Raw genomic sequence first — 20,976 nt, forward strand, 5'->3', positions numbered from 1 at the left:
GACTAGATGGTCGAACACATAGAAGGAGCATAAGTAATTATCGACGACATTTTAGTATGGAGAGCTACTGAGGAGGAACATGATTTGAGACTCAGAAAAGTTTTAGATCGAGCAAAGGAATACAACCTGAAGTTAAATCGGGAAAAATGTGAGATCAGACGTAGTGAAGTTAAGTATGTTGGACACCTGCTAACTAGAGATGGAGTAAAAGCGGAACCAGAAAAAATTAGAGCAGTTTAGTTGATGAAGAAACCAGAAAATAAATCGGAATTACTGACTTTTCTAAGTTTTATCCAATACTTAAGAAAATTCATGCCACGCATGTCAGACGTAAGCAGTCCATTGCGCAAACTCACTGAAAATACAGCTGTATGGGAAGGGACAAAAGAACATGATGTCAGCTTTAACAGTCTTAAAGCCATGGCCAGTTTTGAGATATTTCGACCATAAACTTCCATTTACCTTATCAGTAGATGCAAGTTCTAAAGATCTCGGTGCAGTTATTCTACAGAAAGGTCAACCAATCGGATATGGATCAAGAGCACTAACTGCGAGTCAAAAAATTACGCACAAATTAAAAAGGAAGCTCTGGCAGTTGTGAATGGGTGCCACAAGTTTCACCATTTCATCTATGGCAGACATGTTTTAGTTGAATCGGATCATAAGCCATTACAAGCAATATTTAGTCAACCACTTCTTACTGCACCAATGAGAGTCCAGCGTCTACTCCTAGCTGTTCAAAAGTACGACCTGACAGTACAGTACAAACCAGGAAAACTAATGTTCATTGCGAATACCCTACGTCGTTCTTATTTGGAGGAAATCAATGAAGAGTTAGTTCCAGATGTTGAAGTGAATGGAACTGTGTTGAATGCACACTTACCTATGTCTCCGGATCGATATTCAGAACTCCAAAGAGAAACTCCTAACGATCCAGACTTACAACTCTTACGACAGACACTGTCAGACAGTTCAATCAGGTTGGCCAGAAATGAAGGAATACCTACCTCCCACGCTACGTTCTTATTGGAACTTCCATGATGAAGTCAGTTGCAATGATGGACTTCTGTTCAAAGGAATGAAACTGATCATACCTAAATGCTTGCGGGAACGAATGCTTGACATCATTCACGAACCACGTTTAGGTGTTGTGAAGAGCAAAAGCCGAGCTAGGGAAGTAAATGTTTGGCCAGGGATGTCTTCCCAAATTGAAGATAAAGTGTCGAAATGTTTGGTTTGCGCCACTACACAAAGCAATAACCCAAAACAACCGATGGTATGTGTGGACTTAACGGATCGACCCTTCGCTAAAATTGCCTCAGATATATTTGTCCTGGATAACAGCCATTATTTACTTACCATAGACTATTATTCTAAATGGATTGAAATAGTGAAAATGACAGAATTATCTGCTAAGTATGTTACATCAGCAATGAAAAGTCAGTTCGCTACATATGGCATACCAGATGGACTAATAACGGATAATGGACCACAATATGCTTGCCGAAAATTTCGTGAGTTCGCTAAGAAATACAGATTCATACACACTACTTCCAGTCCACTATACCCACAGTCAAATGGCCAGACAGAAAGAGCAGTGCAAACTGTGAAGAGAATGTTGAAAAAAATCTTCGGACCCATACAATTCCCTAATGTGCTACCGTAACACTCAAATTGAAGGATTTGACCAGTCACCCGCTCAATTGTTTTAGGACGACGCATCAAAACGTCACTACCAACAGCAGCAAATCTACTCAGATTACCAACTGCATCAGTCAAACCAAAATTAGTGGATCGACAACTAAATGCAAAACATTGCAATGATCGGAAAGCAAGCCGTCCGTCACCGGAAATACGTACTGCAGATTCGGTGATGATGAAAGACGACAGTACTTGGAAACATGCCACAGTTGAAACAAAACATGCAGCACCAAATTCATTTGTAGTGAACTCAGGAGGAAGGCAGTATCGACGAAATAGGAACATTCTCAAAGCAACAAACAGTCATCCTACTACTGGGAATGTAAATGAACAAGTTGCAGCAGAAATTTCTCAGCGTGAAATAATACCAAACTCATTCTCAAGTGTGAAAACACCGCAAAATATTCCAACACCGATGACCAGTGACCCCATGAAAACCAGATATGGTCTTGTGATTCACAAACCTTCAACATTCGCGGATTACCGGTGCTAATTGTGTGTAATATGCTACAAATGTAAAACAATGTTGCGAACTGTTGCATTTTCCACTTACTTTGAATAATTGACTGTAAAGGTTCATATGATTCTAATTTTTTTTTACTTTATGTGACTGAAATTATTTCATAGTCGTCTCAAGAAATCAAAAGACACTCCAGTTGATAAATTTATTACAATGTAACATCATTTGTAAATTTGTTTTGTTTTTTGGTTTTGTTCTGTTTTTGTAATTAAAAAAGGGAGGGGGGGTGTTGTATATTTCCAGAATTTCTAATCTTTACCTTGTGAGTTTTGTTTTTTATAATAAATTGCTGTTCACGGCTTCCATCTTGAGTACTGGTCAAGTATACGACACTTACAACTTCTCTTTATGCGTTTGTACATTTTAGCTTTCAGAGCATTTCAAAGGATAAATTGCCCCAGAGTTGAGTTTGTAGACATAGCCTTTGGGCTGCAATGCTCACCTGAATAAATAAACTTCACTAATATGAAGTTCTAGAATTTAGTCCTAAATGGTAATATGACTTGAATTCTACACTAGACTTAGTCAATCAATATGAATATGTTTTTAATAAAGCAAGGCTATAAATCTTACACTATCTGTACATTGGAGTCCGCATTCATTGTAGCTTAATCCTGATCGACTAATGGGCCACATTTGATTACATCAAAACGTTTGTTCCAATTGATTATTTTACCTTATACATGAAAACGTACTGATGTATAGTGTCTGCAGAGTTACACAGGAATGTTCCATCTTCAAGAAGCATCTAACAGTACGAGTCTCAGACTTGCAAACAAGATACATCAATGTTAACATACGGGGAAACAATTTGAATTAAAGACCCAATTTTAAGTTTAACACCCCCAAATTGTAAGCTACCTGTCAATCAAACATTTAACAATAGATCTTAGGTGGAGTGACATCTGCAGACACTGTGGTCTGGAGCTACCTCCAGGGAGGTGTTTTGATAACAATAACAGCCAGTATCTACAGGCATTCTTTAGATCTTGAGGACGTCCAGTATACATAAGTTTTTATAGCATTGACCTGTCCACAACTGCTATTTTCTTGCAATTCAATTGTTTTTAAAAAGACCCCTGAGCAATGCAATTTCAATATAATTGTAATTTTCCCCTTTATAAAAAATGTACATGTATTATGAATTACACAATCAGAAATCAAACAATACTTAACATAATAATTTATAAAACTTGTAACTTATTGAAATAATTTATGTCATCAATTTTTGATGCCTCTATATTTATAACAAATTATTCATTGAGTCAATGACTGAGAGAGAGAGAGAGAGAGAGAGAGAGAGAGAGAGAGAGAGAGAGAGAGAGAGAGGTGATGTGTGTCAGCTACACTTAGGAATACAACCATTATTCAAACACTATGACCACAGAAACTCTGCAGAGGTTCCTGATAGAGGTCCTGAAGTGTGTATATAAAAAGCATGGACAGATAGATTTCTGCCATGTTCTCTCTCTGTGTATTTCTTTGAGTGTCTTGGGATATAGCAATTAACACCTTGGTAGACCCTGGCCACTCCAGGTAAATAACATCTGTTTAGATTAGGTTCCGCCTACATTTTCACTGACCGTACGGTCATGAGATGGGTCTTTAAACTATATCCACATGAGGATGCCTTCATAGTTTTACTGTTCCATTGCATATTTATGTATCAAATTTTACATAGAGGTCTTGTAGACTTTTTAAAAAAACTTTTATCAAGTAATTTAAAACCCGTTTTCAAAATATTAAGCTTTCGACTAATTAATCTCTAGAATTTTCCTAGCATTAATCTTATAACCTTATACATCGTCAGTTCAAAAGAAAATATTGAATAAAAAGCTTTAAGAAAAAGAAATTTGAACTAGCTTTTCAGTCCTTTTCGTTTAAATCTAAACATTGACCACAAATTATTCAAATTATTCTAAATATTGTATGACACGCAATAAATGTAAACATTTTGGATTTGAATAGGTGAAGATAACGAACAGTGATCAATCTCATAACTCCTATAAGGAATACAAAATTAAAAGTTGGGTAAACACACACCTATGGATATACCAGAGGTATGATCAATTCCCTTGGAGGAACAAGTATCGCCTGTTGCCTGGTCACATCCACCGTCAGCCCTATATCTCGATCTGGTAAACGGAGTGATCCGTATTTAATATCAGTGTGTAAAGAACTGCCTTACAATTGGCACGAAACGCGTCATACAGCATTTCACTCAATGATATGTTACTCTGGCAAAAATGCAGAGAGGAACTAAGAATGTATCCATCAATTTCAGCCACTAAGACTTGTCAAAATCACCACTGGCTCCAAAGTTTGAACATGAACCAATAAAACGATAGCTTTCATATACTAGAAACATGGTTGTAAAACGTTTTTATAAGCTGTTTACTTAATTAATCCTTATAAAGGACTTGTTTTGTTTGCGTGTTGTTAGTTATTCGTAAAACAACTGAGGATTACGTTTTTTTAATATATGTACAGGGTATGCTTACGCCTCCTAGGCACCCGATCCCACCTCTGGAAAGTACAGGAGACGTGTTTGCTCTTACTATTTATGCCATTGATCACTGTTTGTCACCTTTACCTTTCATGCAATAGTTTATTGTATGTAGTCCTAATATAAATATCAAAATGTAATTATGGTGATATGTAATCTATTTCAATATTTAACAATGTAACACAATAACACGAGCCAACATCAGATTTTTGTATTTTACAAATGATTTGATTTATCAAACTTGCATACAGAATTTTACAATCACGTGGAATTGGAAAATTGAAAGTTGTAGGCATTGTGAACTAAATTTGTCCATGTAAAGCGACTGCTATATTTCAAACCCAATAGTGTTCAAAATGTAACTTTTACCTCTTAAAATACGCGTTTGTATTGAAAATGGTTTGCAGGAAGAGAGCCATGATACATCTATATTCCCACTACTAAACTTTAAACTATTGTTGATTGTAAATTTAACATTTACATTCAATTCCATATGATATAAGTCAATGGCAGTCTGTAGTGTATAATTCACTGATTATTCCACTACAAACTATTGAAAACAATCAATAGAAACTTGCAGTTGATTGGAATCCTGTATAAAATAAGACGACAACGAACAGCGACCAACCCCACAACTCCTATAAGCAATACAAAAGAGAGAGTTGGGCAAACCGGGAAACCTGGATATACCAGAGGGGAATCAGGTGCCCAGGAGGAGCAAGCATCCCCCGGCGACCGGCCACACCCACCGTGAGCTGTATATCTTGATCAGGTAAACGGAGTTATCCGTAGTCAAAATCAAGGTGCCAAGAACGGTCTAACAATCGCTATGAAACACGTCAGACAGCATTTGATCCAATGATAGCGAGTATTGACAAAATAGATTGTTATATGTATGTTTCTGCCTAAATTTTTCTCTAAATCTTCGACTTGATAAAACCTACCTTTTGTTGAGCTTTCCATTTTGCTATTTGGTCCAGGTGCACATGGCGAACTATTTTATATATATCGGGGCGCACACAGTAACAATTCTGCTCATGAATAAATTATCACTTGCAAAATGCCTGAAATTTAGAACGAATACAGGAGTGCCTCTTACATCAGAATTTACATGTACATACAATTGGGGGATCCATGACAGAATTGGTATTGCAACCTCTCTAAAAACATTAAAGTACAGCATTCGTTGGGGACTACTGAATGGTGAAGATAACGAACAGTTAATGTTAAACAAAAACACTAAGTATTAGATTTGTCGTGAATTACAGGGCGGGCTCAAAGACCCATTTCACGACCGTACGTCCACTGGAAAAGTAAGCGTGACCAAATCAAGGTGTATTGCTGAAACTTATACATTATAAAATATACGGAAAGTACAAAAATATGTTGAAAATCTGTGTTGTTTTTAAATGTTTCAATGATAGCTAAAGCCCAGCAAACTTAAGAGAAATGCTGAGCATTAAAAGATCACCATACAACATTCCCTCCCTAAACAATGACGCGAAACATTTGCTTCAAGGTCATTTGCCATACCGGGATTTACCGTGTGGAATGAACTTTCAACAAGCATTAGAACAATAAGCAATTATAATATTTTCAAGCGCCATCTTAAATCGTTTTATTATATCAATGCTTTCAACTAACTTATCATTCCTTCATGGACATTGCTATGTTGACAATTAGTCAATTTAATGTTTTGATCTTGTGTATCTTTTAATTTAATTTGCAGGTACAGCGCCATTGATTGCATTTTTTGTAAAATTGTGCACTTTGTAAATTTTGATAATAATAATAATAAAATCTGCCAAATGAATCCATCGTTTAGAAATAAGAATGAAAATGTATAAATTGTTTAATTTGAAATTATTGTCAATTCTATGAATATCACCAAATTTAGCTCGATTGACAGACGCAATTCGGACTTTCTGTAAACTGAATTATGTAAAACTTTAGGCACGAAGCTGCTATTATGGAAACTTTTCATTTTTCTAGATCATCATAAGTTAATCAATATAGCTTGAATTTGTACGGTCATTTTTGACGCCATATTTATTCCGAGATACGATTTGATTGTGACTGATTTACTTCTAATGTTTGAATCTTTAGATCAGGTAATTACCGACTCAGAAGTAAATAAAATACTGCGACTTTATTTTTGCGGTTGATGACAGGGATCAATACACCTACAACTTATTGCTATAAGCAAATCCGAGTTCGGGTGCCTAAGTGAAGCGCTCTGTCGATTCCGTCAGTCAGGGTCTGATCTATTGTTATCTATGTGATTGACAGGCGGTATGGTTTATTTTATCTTAGTACAGGTAAATTTCAACAGAGGTGGCTTAAAATTGGGTCTAAAATGCTATAGTAGATAAATAAAACACTGATAAATCCTATATAGGGCTCACGGCGTGTATAACCCTTTGACAGGGGGTGCTTACTCATCCTAGGCACCTGATCCCACCTCTTATATATCCAGGGGTCTGTTTTTTCCCATCTCCTCTTGTATATCCGGGGGTCCGTTTTTGCCAAACTCCATAGCTAGTATTGCTTAGGAGTTAAGAGATTGATCACTGTTCGTTATCTTCACACTCCATGCTGATGCAATACACAAACTTTTACGTGTTTGAGCATTGTTATTGTCATCTTCATCTTGCTGTCGTCAGCATCCGCTTTATCTTCCCCAAAAGGGTTCATAGGTAAAGCTCTCAACTTACGCAGTACCCAATGGTAAAGTTTTAGACCTGCACAGTTGTTCAGTGGTACAAATTTCGAGCTAAATCCTTTCACCCTCCATCACCTTTTTATCTAATGATCAAACATGTAACTCTGTACTCTGTCCCCGAGGATTCATATCGCTTGATATATATGCTCTACCAACGGGCCATATTGGAAGGGTTGGTACCCTTTAGACTATTTTTCAGAATATCTTGGACTTTTCATATGTACAGTTGTCAGATGATACAAGTTGGTACCAAAATAACAATTCATATAACAAAACTAAAGAATGTCAAGTTTTCATTAGAAAATTTCGGATAAATATGTTCCGTTTCTAAATGTTCTGTGGGCTACTTTAATAGCTGTGATATTTTGATCAATATGAATTCATGCATTAGTAACTCATTGAATGAAGTTTCCATACGAAAAATAGGAAACTTTTCCTTGTAAATATTCAAGCGTTATCTACACAATTGTAGATTTATTTGCATGGGAAATATTAAGGCATCATTAAATGGGCATGAATGTCTGCATGATATGGAGGTTGATACTTCTCTATAACATTTTAGTTTACCATATCATTTCATTATGTTCATGATGGTTCGAAGTCTAGAAAAAACACTACAATCACTCTAGCATTCCAACTTTACTATCCCTTTTCGTAGACATCAAGATCTCTAGATTACAAGACCAGACACTTTTCTCTAAAATGAGTACAAAGGCAATGCTGATAGTGATGGGAATGTTTCAAGTCAACAGGGTGATGATGCGAATGTGGTGTGTTTGTTGGTTGTATATTGTTTAACGTGCCGCTCGAGAATTTTTCACTCAAACGTAGACGTCAACATTACCAGTAAAGGACTGCAAACTTTAAGCCTATGATTGGCGCTACAGACTTTGAGCAGGAAGGGATCTTTATCGTGCACACCTGCTATGACATGGGACCTCGGTTCTTCCTGCCCCATCCAAATAGTCGCCTCTTCCGAAAAGTAAGGAGTATGGAGAACCCGGATCCCCACTTGAATGAAAGTGGGAAGAATTGTTCACAATATACAAAGATGTAGTCATGGGCATTACACAAAAAGAAAACAAATATAAAAAAAATTAGTAACTGATCTGGAAATTTGGTGCTTTCTGATTAGTTCAGACGATCTTTTCTGATGTGTACCTCAAAGTGAGTTCCCTTCTACTTTGGGATATTAATTTGTGAATTCCCTCCAACCATAGATTTGCTGACATTGTTATCGACCAATCAAATTGCGCGTTTGAAAACATGTATTGTTATTAGGTCTGTGTCTTCAGTAAGTACGTAATATGCCGGATAACAACTTTGGCTCGAAAATTATTCCAAAACTACAAGGAGTAACACTGACCCAGCTGTGAAATTAAATCTGACATAGCATCTTTAAGTTCAGCGTTGTCAACATTTCATGCCGAATTTCGCCATGAAAACGGCGAAAAGCATAAAAGGAGTTAGCTGTTAGATAGTCATGCGGCATGACCTGAATATAATTTTTAGACAAGTTCAATTGACATTGATCTCATGAATGGTCAAGAGCTTAAAGAATCAAAAGGTTTTGATGCTGTTTGTAAAGAACTGAAATATAAAGGTGGGGTAGAATTGAGTACTACCCACTTATTGAAACTGGCAAACTCCGTAAAAATTATGAAATATCTTAACATAAATGATAGTACAGCTAATGTTCATGGCAAGTGTTGATACCTTATAATGTATTCTCGGCATGAAAACATGACAAACTTAAAGGTTGAACATTTCTCAGCAAACACGGGCGGTGGAGATAATATGTGAAAATTGTTGTAAAAATTGTCAGAGGTGGGATCAGGTGCCTAGGAGGAGTAAGCATCCCCTGTTGACCGGTCATACCCGCCGTGAGCCCTATATACTGATCAGGTAAACCGAGTTATCCGTAGTCAAAATCAGTGTGCTAAGAACGGCTTAGCAATCGTTATGAAACACATCAGAGAGCATTTGACCAAATGATAGGTTGTATTGACGAACTAGATCATTATAACGACCATAGAATTTGCGAAATGTTGACTTCAATCGAGACTGTTGAAACCCCTGTACCATCAACTTGTATGTCAGTAGCTCACCTCTTTTTAAAACCTGACTATACGCAGAACAAGCTCTTGCATATCGAATCAGTTGAGATATATAAACACCATATGCAGGTGATAATGGAATATTGCTACATAAATGTGGGAAGTTGACGATGGAGAAGCTGAAATCATCCCGTTTGTCATACAATTGAGTTGTCAGTTTGCTGTTAATGTCTACTTTCAATAAAATATCTAAGTATGAAGCAGACGTGGACGACTCTGTGGTGTCCTTTATTTCGAGCTCACAGGGAAATATCAAATCGACATATGAATGAAAAGCTATTATTGTTAATAGACAAAACGTCATCGATATATCTAAATGTCGAATTGAAGGCCACAGCGAGAGATTTTTTCTTCTCACGTAGAAGTTTTTGGATAAATTCTGCTTCATATGAATATAGAAACAGGTCAGTTAACAAAGGAGCACAATTCGTGTCCATAGGAATTCCTACAGACTGTTGGAAGACCTGATCACCAAACACCACGAAGATATTGTCAATGAGGAACTCTAGCATATTTTTTAGTTCAACTTCAGAGTACTTGTGCGTGGAACCAGAGTGGTGTTTAACGAAGTAAGTTTTTGAATGACTGTTCGTTATTGTGTATATTCATGAAGGAACATATATCGAGCGACAAGTATCCTCGGGGACAGACTGTCCACCAGCAGACATCAACATTTTGTCTATCAACAATGTACTATATATTAGATATATTACAAATACTGTGTAATGTTTGATGGGTTTTATTTTCCTAAAACAAACGAAAAGGTAAACCCCTTGGTATGCCTTGTTTTATAGGCTGGTGGACCTACCTCATAATATGCATATCGATAAGGGTTATGAACAAGGAAAAATTAAAATTATCGACAATTCTGAACATTCCTTTGAAATACAAATCAGATAATGTACAATTCCTAGTGATATCACAGGTGTGTAATAACTAGTTCATTACTTTCGGCACTGCTGATATCATCCGTTACATATTTACTTTCAGGAAAATTCAGTCTTAAATTTTCTCTTGTGTGTTTTGTTCTCTGTACAAAAGTTGAAGATTGATCATCCTTGTCTGTTTTATGAATCACCGGTGAATCTCTTTCATTTTCAAAATTGTTTTTATCATCACAAGAATCAATGTTGTCTCTTATTGGTACATCAAAATCACGTGACTGGGATTTAAACGATGAAGACAATTTTACATGTCCTATAATATCTTTAATGTCCTGGTCATCAAAGGCTCTATTTACAGCCCCTTTCTGGATTTCGTTAATGTTTTTCAAACTTCCGTTGACGTCCCTATCTTGTCCTATATCAGTTCCGTTACCCATAATTCCTAACATCGTACTTTTATCTTCCTCCGTGGTATACACATCTATTTCGACGTTCATGTTGGGGTCCTTGGCCCACTCCTGTTCCACTCCACTACCAAGGAGGACGAACGCCATGGCCCCTGTCAGTCCTACCCCGGTGCAGATAAAGAAGACGGTTTGCCATTCCTCTCGAGTGCCCTAGTATGTACAGAAACCCGTTTGCTAACATCAGAAACACACAACTTATCTATTGTTTCATAGCCACAATATCCCATCGGTGTTATGTAATCTAACTTTTGATATTAGATGAATTATTATCAACATACAAGGCGTTTTACCAAAAATTCAAAATTGATAACACATATAGGAAATAGCTATCATGTAAATAAGCATTAGTCCCTGTGAGATAACACATTTCTAACCTAGAAAAGCTATTCAAATATTATTTCCAAGCAAAGCTCATAATAAGGAGATTTATATTAGGATGGGTTTTTTTTTCTTCAAAAAATACAGAGATACGTAAATGTCATCTAACAAAATGTTATGTTATTGTATTTTAGAAAAGAATTCTAAATGGGGAGATAACTCCAGCAAAAACGATGAAATAACTATACATGGATATAAACGTAGGTATCATCGACAATGCCCAACACTATCACATTAAAAATTAAACATTTGTTTTTGAAAATATGAAGTGTTACAGATAACGTACTTTTTATGAAAATAAAAGATTCATGAACCAGATTTCTTAGGAAACTCGTAAGAATTACTTGATAAAAATTCGGTCTTAAACTGTTGCTGTTGTAAAGTAAATGGAATGTTGTGGTAAATAATATCAGCATTGGAGTCCATTAACATTCTGTAGCTATTTATAATTTCTTCATTCTAAGCTTAATATTCCGATATTCTATCAGCCGATCCAGATTAGATTAGACTAAACACAACATATCTTATAATACTTCCGCCATGCTTTGAGAATATGAAAACATAGCTGACACTAATTTGTGAGTAAACCGACCTTGACTTATTAGTGGATCGATTTTCATCAATTTCAAAATTCTGGTACAATTACATGTAGATGAAAATGAACTTACGTTTTTGGTTAACTCCGATGTAACGATGGGCGAAAGTACTGCAGCTGCTGACGCCAAACTAGTTGTCATGCCGTTCAAAACACCGGCAAATCTAAACGTGTGGAACAATTTCTATTACTTTAGAAGCAATTACTCGTTCAACAACATTTGCTACAGACAACTTTTTCCCAAAATGACGAAAATGAAAACAAGCATTTATAAGTAAATGGAATACATTTGACCGTATGGAATGTAATTTATTCCCATGGTTTCTCATTAAGTTCAAATCAGTGAGAACATTTTGCATAGACTTATATAGGGAAAGATAATTAATTTCAACTATTGAACATCATAGAAAATTCAAAAATTCCTTCACTTTAAGGAATCTCGTAATTGTATTTATTACAAGCAAACCAAGCAAAACATATGTAACAATCTATGCCCCCATTTTTTGTGTGCATCAAGTGTCCTTCAACAGTTAAGTAGCTAGATTTTGTGTGCATCAAGTGTCATTCAACAGTTAAGTAGCAACATTTTGTGTTCATCAAATGTCCTTCAACAGTTAAGTTGCAACATTTTGTGTGCATCAAGTGTCCTTCAACAGTTTAGTAGCAACATATTGTGTGCATCAAATGTCCTTCAACAGTTAAGTAGCAACATTGGGGGGATCTGATTGATTGTATCTTGTTTAATGTCCCTCTCAAAAATCTTTCACCCATCTGGAGACGTCATCATTGCCGGTGAAGGGCTCCAATATTTAGGTCTATGCTCGGAGCTTATGGCCATTGAGCAAGGAGGAATCTTTATGGTGCCACACCTGCTGTGATACGAGACCTCAGTTTTTGCAGTCTCATCCGAAGGACCGCCCCATATAGTCACCTCTTACGACAAATAAGGGGTAATGAATACCTATTATAACCCGGATCCCCCACGGCATGTTCTATCATCTGGGAAATCTCATTCGTTTTCCTAAAAACCATTGATATCATTTACGATTGCTCATGTACCTAGGAAAAAGAATCTGTATTGCTATCTAACTTTCTTTCACTCTCCCTCTCTCATACCTAGGTGCGATGTCGATGTGATTGACTCGGAAGCCCGAATTATTCAGTGATTGAACTGTCCAGTATGTCACCAATAGAATAACAGCTGTTGTCCTCTCGGATTGCTCCATGTAACTCATCCAAATCAGAAAGGGTGTAGACAACACCATACCTGTCATATTGATAACGAATCTTGAAACTTACTAACGGAAAATTTTAAGACTTATAAAGAATCCTGAATGAAATCAAAAATTTCAAAGTAATTGTTTTAATTTAAATGAATATATAAAGAAGTGCATCAGGATTTCTTCATTTTGTGTCGTCTTACTTATTTTACCTGAGGCGTGAAAAATCTTTCTTGTGGCCGTTACCGAGAGATATCCCTTGGTCATAAGTTTATCTGCCAACATTCCGCTAGCAATGGCCGCGACGAACCGACCAATGAATGGTAAAGAAGACAACAAACCATTCTGAATGTGAAGAGAAAAGATTTCAAAATAAAGTAATACAAGTCAAGTATGTAACTCTAGTTAGACTAAATGCATACACTACACTGTTGTATCAAACTTTGGAGTCTACGCATTTTCTATCTTTACTTTATCGTGACGTACCGTAGCTATCTCAAACTTCAATACGTCACTCATGTATAAAGGCAGGAAAGTTCCTATGGTCGTAAATAGAAAGGCGTGTGACATATGGGCCATCATGAGTCCCCAGAAAGGACCGGAAGTCAAGATTTTTATCCAAGGCGGTGAGGGCATCTAAAACCAAGTAGAGTTCTTTTTTATCATATCAATAATGCTTATGCTTTCGAGCGTTTATGAATTTTATGGAATATTGATAATTTACATGTATATGATATGAGTTTACAACGTCATCCAGGTAAACCTATTCTAGTTGCCACCTCTCTACATTGATTATTTGGTTGTGAATTCTTACCTTTTCTAATGTGCTGTCCCGTCGTTTGTAGTTGATGATTGCCCGTTCTTTCCACGTAATTCTGGGATGATCATCCGGTCTGTCGTATACCATACATACCCATAACAGCAGAGACAACACATTGGCAATGCCTGAATAAAAGATGAAGATAACGAACAGTGATCAATTTCTTAACTCCTATAAGCAATACAAAATAAAGTAGGGCAAACATGGACCCCTGTATATACCAGAGGTGGGATCAGGCGCTCAAGAGGAGCAAGAATACACCTCCGACCGGTCACACCCGCCTGGAGACCTTTAACTTGATCAGGTGAACGGAGTTATCCGTGGTCAAAATCACTGTACCAAGAACGGCCTAACAATCGGTATGAAACACTTTAGACAACATTTGACCCATAGACATCTAGCATTTGCAAACTAGATCGTTATAACGACCACAAAGTTTCCGAAATGTTGGCTTTAAATGAACATGTTGAAACCCCTGCACACGCCTGTATCTATTCAAAAACTGATCATACGCAGAACAAGCTCTTGCGTATCGAATCAGTTGAGAGATATAAACACCATATATAGGTGATAATGGGATATCGTTATATAAATATGGGAAGTTGACGATGGAGAAGCTGAAATCATCCCGTTTGTCATAAAACCGTGTTTTTAGTTTGCCGTTAATATCTATTTCCAATAAAATATCTAAGTATAAAGCAGAAATGGACGACTCTGTGGTGTCTTTTTTTCGAGTTCATGGGTTTCTCTGAAGTTTACGATTTCAGTATAGGTACGGTAATTTATATTCATCCAACATATTAACTGGTATATTAAATATGTCTCAATCTGAAGCATGGTTTTGAAGAATATCATCTTTTGAATGGGCAGTTGGAGCAGAAGTACGATTACCAAAAGTGGAATTAATGCCAATTGCGATTAAAATACACATGTAATAATGAGCCTTACAAATTAAGACAATATTGTTTCAAGCTTTGTCAGCTGGAACAAAAACAGATGTAATGCATCAGTTCGAAGTGAAATAAATATATTGATTATATGTACATGTATTTCACTAATTTCATAAGATATGATTACAAATATGAAAACCAAGAAAAACTTGCATATGTTGATGAGGAAATGAAGGATGAAGATAACGAACAGTGATCAATCTGATAACTCATTTATTATTTGATAATTGTGTAGGTGATACTTACAAAAGACGTAGAAAATGAACGGCCATCCGTTATGAATTGGAATCATGCATATAAATCCAGAGAGCGAAAAGGAAAATATTGATCCGATCATCAAACCTGAAAGTTAAAATACATTGATCCAATCATCAAACCTGAAAGTTATAATACATTGAACAATGAAATCAAAATATGATATAATGAGAAGATGAGAATACTTTTTCTGTGATGTCTGATGGCAACTGAATACGTGTACATGTAATTTACATCGGTTCATGTAAGCAATGATTTTGTGTTTCGATAATGTTTTATAGACCCTCAAAAAAGCCTAAGTTCTGAACTCAGAAAACATTATCGCTACCAATGCTGACGAAGAAACATGATTTATTTCATCTAAACCTGTATCCATGCAACGTCATTTGAACAATGCACATTGATTCTCCATATGTACTTACACTAATGCCTTTTGAAACATTTAACTGATGAGTGAAATGTGGCTAGTGTTGTGTTGTGTTGTGGTGGTTACGTCAGTTATAATCAATTCGTACAATTTCCCACAATTTAGATAACAACTTTGCTGTTCTTTTTCGTTGACACCTGGTTTGATTGTTTATCAGAGGGCGATGACAATGTTGAAATAAAGTGTCCTTGGTATTGAAAATAATATTAAAACATTTAAGAGAACATATGTAACCTATACACAGTAATACTAATGAATTCTTACAGAAATGTACCAAAGCTTCATTATGCCGTGATTTGGACTGTGTTTTAGTTTACATACCTGCATTTGCAACAGCAACTATCTGCGCACGCTCAGACACTGGCGCCCATTTGGAAACAATGGCCGTTACACTAGGTTGTAGACCTCCCTATACAAATACAACAAACTACAACATTTTAATTAACGTGCACTTTAGATCGATAGATGTTATCTTAAAAGATATCGAGAACATTGAAATCTTTTGACGAAATCGCACTATTCCAAACAATGTCCCACAGCTAGATCTTCAACTAATGGCAGTTTGACAAAGTGTCATTTCAACTCGTGAGAACTGCTCATTCTAATAATTGAAATCACATTTTCAAAGGATAGTAACACACAGCATCTTAGGACTACAACAATGTAGGAATTGATAGTGGTAACGATTGGCAAGACAAGTTTACTGGTCGCAGTAGCCCTGTGATTAGAGCACTTTGCGACCAGACGGGGTTCGTATTCAATTTAGTGTCAAATCTAAGACATTTTACATAGGTAATGACTGTTCCTTCGCCAAGAGCACGCCATTGGAAATGAAATCCACGGGCTTACTGGTACCACCTTCAAAATGATGGTCCCGTGTCACAGTAGGCCTTGGCATGATAAAAAAAACCTCACTACTTCGGATTTGAGTGCCATGCATAGGTCGACATTCACGGTATTTTAATAAAACTGGTGACGCTCTATAAGTCTGGGAAAATTATCCATTTCAGACTTAAAACTACATACAAAACAAGAAAAGATGTTACTCCAAAAGACATTGAAATACCGAGGATAATCCGATGCAGCATCGCAGAACTACAACAAGGTAGGGATTGACTGTGGCAGCAATTGGTAAGACAGCTGACAGAAGAACCAAACACAAAGTCATAACAATCACCACCTTCTTCCCGCTAAATCTTCCAGACAGATACCCGCCAATCAAAGGCGTGATAGGATATGTGTAGAAATAGGACTGCAAAATCAGGCCCTCCATCTCACTGTCCCAAACAATGTCCCACAGCTACAATTTCAACTAATGGCATTTTCACAAAGTCTAATTTAAACTGGTTAGAACTGTTCATTATAAACAAAAACATGCATACTATCATAATAATATCGACATGGAAAAACATCAATTAAAAGGATGTTATTTTCAAATTTACAGACGAAAATCAGAAAACATTACCCCTCTCTGAGTTTTGGAATCTATCGTTGCGTTTGTGTTCGATTGATTTCCCATATCAAAATTGGTTCCAGCGTCATAATTGGATTCGATGCACACGACAGCCATACTCATACATTGTCGTAACATAATGGAACACGTGACCATGATAAAACATGAAAAGGCCATCAGCCAGCGACATGATGTGTACTTTTCCAGAAAGCCTAGATTCAGCAATTGTTTGGAACTGTAGAGTGGAGTTGTAGAGGGATTTCGGATGGTGATCCCAAATCTCTGATGGTCTTTGCCGTTAGATTGTATCTCATTTATGAAGGAAACTCTTGACGATCTCTTCGTCGAAATAACATCGGAAACTGCGTCTTGTTGTTTTAAAGAAAATATGTTTGTATCATTGACAATAATCTAACAAATGTACACATGTTACCTGATAGCTCAGATTAGACAAATTATATGTAAATAAACAGTCTATATCAAACAAAAAATATGTTCACTCATGACTTTATAGAAAACTTGAATTGTGTAAATATGAAGAGAGAAATATTACTCATAATATTCAGCTGTTTCTAATTACTCAAAGATATCATCAATACAATCTAATACCGTATAAGTGGAATTTTTAGCAAGATACAAATTTAACTATTTTCCCATAGAAATGGGTATATTTATTTGCGAGAGTGAATTTTAGCTGCTTTATAATTCCGGGGAACATAACTATTACTCTGATAGTGAATAAATTGTTAGCGATTTCATTGCTCTCGCTAATGATGCAAAAATTAAATCCTAGCTAAAACTCTGCTTGTACAGAATAGCTATACCTAATTGGAAGACATCTCCGATTTGGTTTAAAGATATATTTAATTCATTTGCCGAATTCATTCACTGAAGTGGTGTTTATTAAGAATTGAAGAATGTTCTCTGACTGCAGTGGAGTTTACGTCATTGTGGACATATTGATTTAACTAGATTTAATATACTTGAACATAATGCACTAAATTGCAAAGATTTGAACTCCTTTTTGTATTAAATAAATTTTACTGTAAATATTTAACAATACTTTAACGATAGAAAACTATTGCAATGAAAAGCAACGATAACTAACAGTTATCAATCTCATAGCCCCTATAAGCAATAGAAAATAGAGGGCTGGTCAAACTGGATGTACCATAGACTTTAAGCGAGATTGTTGAAGCACCATCAACATAATCACACAAACATCCGTATCCGTATAGCAGGTTTTTGTATTAATTATCAAATGACTTCATTAATTAATCTTACATTTCCTGAATCCTCATTTCAAGATGGCAGTTCCACTGTTATGATGTGAAGTGAAAGTCCGCCATTAAACGATTTACGGGTCATTGGAAAGTAAAAAGTTGTTGGTATTGAAACTTTTGTATGTACTACATTGAAAACTACAGTGTTTAAATACCTCATAGAGATTATCATTCTATGAATACTCGTTAATGCTCAAAACTGCAATTTGTAGTTCGTAAACTACGCATTTGTAGTGAAAATGGTTTAGCGAAAGGAGGGGGGGAGGTCATGATCAATTTATATTTTCACTACGAAACTTTAAACTACTATTTATTATAAATTTGACACACAAGTACATGCAATTCAATGTAACATAAGTCTACGACGATCTGTAATGTATAATTGGTATATTACTCTACTACAAGCTATGGAACACAATCGACATAAACTTGCAGTAGGTTGAAATCATGCAAATCTCTGCTTGATTTTTTCCTGAATCTACAACTGAATAAAACTTACCTTTCGTTGAGCTTTCCATTTTGCTATTTTATCCAAGTGAATATGGCGAACTGTTTTATATTTATCAGGGTACACGGTAACGATTCTGCTCACGAATAAATTATCAAATTGTGTGAAAATTTAGAACGAATACAGGAGTGCTTCTTACATCAGCATTTACGTGTACGTAAACTCGTCGGAGGACATCTAAATGTTAAGAAAAACACTAAATAACAGAATTGTCATGAATATCTGGGCGGTCTTCATGCTGCAGTAGATAGAAGAAACATTGATAATGCAATACACGAACTTTCACGTGTTTCAGCATTCTTATTGTTATCTTAATCTTACTGTCTTCACCATCCGCATATTTTGAGGGTTCTTAGGTCAAGCTCTCAACTTATGCAGTTGGAGTTCAATGGTATATCTTTACATCTCCACAGTAGTTTAGTGGTCCAGATCTCGTCCTCCATTGACGGAAAGGCAGTGGTAAAGCTATCTACCTTCGCCGAATAAAATTGAGTGGTCAAGCTCTCTTCTTCCACCAAGGAAGAGTTCTTCGGTAAATATATCCACTTTCGTCAAAGAAATTCAGTGTTAGATATCTTAGAGGACTTGGGTGTTTGTGAGACTTTAAGAGAAAGGTGAAGATAACTAACAGTGATCAATCTCATAACTCCTATAAGCAATACAATATAGATAGCTGGACAAACACGAACCCCTGGACACACCAGAAGTGTTATAAATAAAGTGAAGATAACAAAGAGTGGTCAATCTCAGAAATCGTATAAAGCATACAAAATCAAGAACAAGGCAAACTAGTACTTTTAGAAACACCAGAACTCGTGGCATTGTTAGAAGGTACAGAACTCATTGTTAGATGGTACTTTGCATGAATAAGGGTGTATGTTTGGTTTGTATGAAGTAGTAATCTGCCAACTTGAGGTTTTGAATATTTTTATCAACAGTGAATAATTTTAAAATCTGCACTTAAATGCCATAGGCATCGGGAAAAAGATTGTTGATAAATTGATTGCATATTGTTTAACGTTCCATTCGAGAATTTTTCATTCATATGGAGACATCACCATTGCCGGTGAAGAGCTACAAAATTTAGGCTTGTGCTTGGTGATTATGACCTTATAGCGGGGAGGGATTTTTATCATGTCACACCTGCTGTGACACGGGACCTCGGTTTTTGTGGTCTCATCCCAAGGACCATCCCATTTAGTCGCCTCTTACGACAATCAAGGGGTACTGAGGACCTATTCTAACCCGGATCCCCACGGGATTATAAGGGAATAAGACAAGTGACGAACATTTCAAATTTAAAAATTGTTTCTATTTAGAATGTTTCTTGCTTTTACCTGCATGCAAGGTGAAGATAACGAACAGTGATCAATCTCATAACTCCTACAAGCAATACAAAATAGATAGTTGGGCAAACATGGACCCCTGGACACACCAGAGGTGGGATCAGGTGCCTAGGAGGAGTAAGCATCCCCTGTTGACCGGTCACACCCGCCGTGAGCCCTATATCCTGATCAGGTAAACGGAGTTATCCGCAGTCAAAATCCTTCTTTTTGTGAAAGCTTACCCCATTAAATTATCATTACATCTACATATAGTAACATGTCTCCGCATATATCAAGCGCGTCGGTACAGTGTGGGTTCTATCTATGGCAATGGTCATTATGTACCAATCATTCACATTGGGATATTTTCATACCCAGTGGGCTGCATTCCTTCCCACCAACGTTTAAAAGTTATTGAAAGTTGAATGACCCTCATAATGATAAAAATATTATGTTTTGTTATATTAATGAATAACAATCTCTTGTTTCATTCTGTAAATCTTGCAAATATAAGGCACCAGCGACTTGGTCATTCAAGCTACGCTGAGAGTTAGAAATATTTTTCGCCGTTAGAATGACATCCGATAGGCAATGTGTACATGAGCGTCGTAACAATGATGATTTCAGGCACCTCAATTCATCAGATTTCGACCGAGAGAACTGAAACACAGATTCATTGGCGAAGAAACAATCAATATCTTTTATGTCTTGCGTTTAATAACTCAGTCATCGTTTTTTACTAAAACCGACATTTTAAAGGATAGGGTTTACTTTAGAAGCAAAATTGTAGACAATAATATTAATTATATGATTACTTCTGATCAATTCAGAGGACTCGAGTCGGA

The 20,976-nt window shown here is 36.3% G+C and overlaps 1 protein-coding gene across 1 annotated transcript; it reads right to left on the reverse strand.

Annotated features, from left to right (window-relative positions):
• Positions 1-10,289: 10,289 nt before the first annotated feature.
• On the reverse strand, positions 10,290-19,037 carry LOC125671354 (uncharacterized transporter slc-17.2-like). Its single transcript, XM_048907027.2, has 11 exons — positions 18,798-19,037; positions 17,028-17,383; positions 16,629-16,862; positions 15,884-15,971; positions 15,127-15,222; positions 13,925-14,055; positions 13,597-13,746; positions 13,323-13,455; positions 13,007-13,157; positions 11,964-12,054; positions 10,290-11,067 (listed from the first exon to the last, which is right to left on the reverse strand). Exons 1-11 carry the CDS (start codon positions 18,814-18,816, stop codon positions 10,486-10,488), a joined length of 2,031 nt encoding a protein of 676 aa, XP_048762984.2. The 5' UTR covers positions 18,817-19,037; the 3' UTR covers positions 10,290-10,485.
• Between the last annotated feature and the right edge of the window lie 1,939 nt (positions 19,038-20,976).

Source organism: Ostrea edulis, chromosome 1, assembly GCF_947568905.1.
Source record: "Ostrea edulis chromosome 1, xbOstEdul1.1, whole genome shotgun sequence".
Lineage (NCBI taxonomy): Eukaryota > Metazoa > Mollusca > Bivalvia > Ostreida > Ostreidae > Ostrea > Ostrea edulis.

Excerpts from the sequence above, each read along its gene's own strand:
- LOC125671354 (XM_048907027.2), bottom strand. Across the intron at positions 14,056-15,126 it reads GTTCATTTTCTACGTCTTTT|GCATTGCCAATGTGTTGTCT; the intron begins GTAAGTATCACC and ends TCTTTTATTCAG. Across the intron at positions 11,068-11,963 it reads CATCGGAGTTAACCAAAAAC|GGCACTCGAGAGGAATGGCA; the intron begins GTAAGTTCATTT and ends TGTACATACTAG.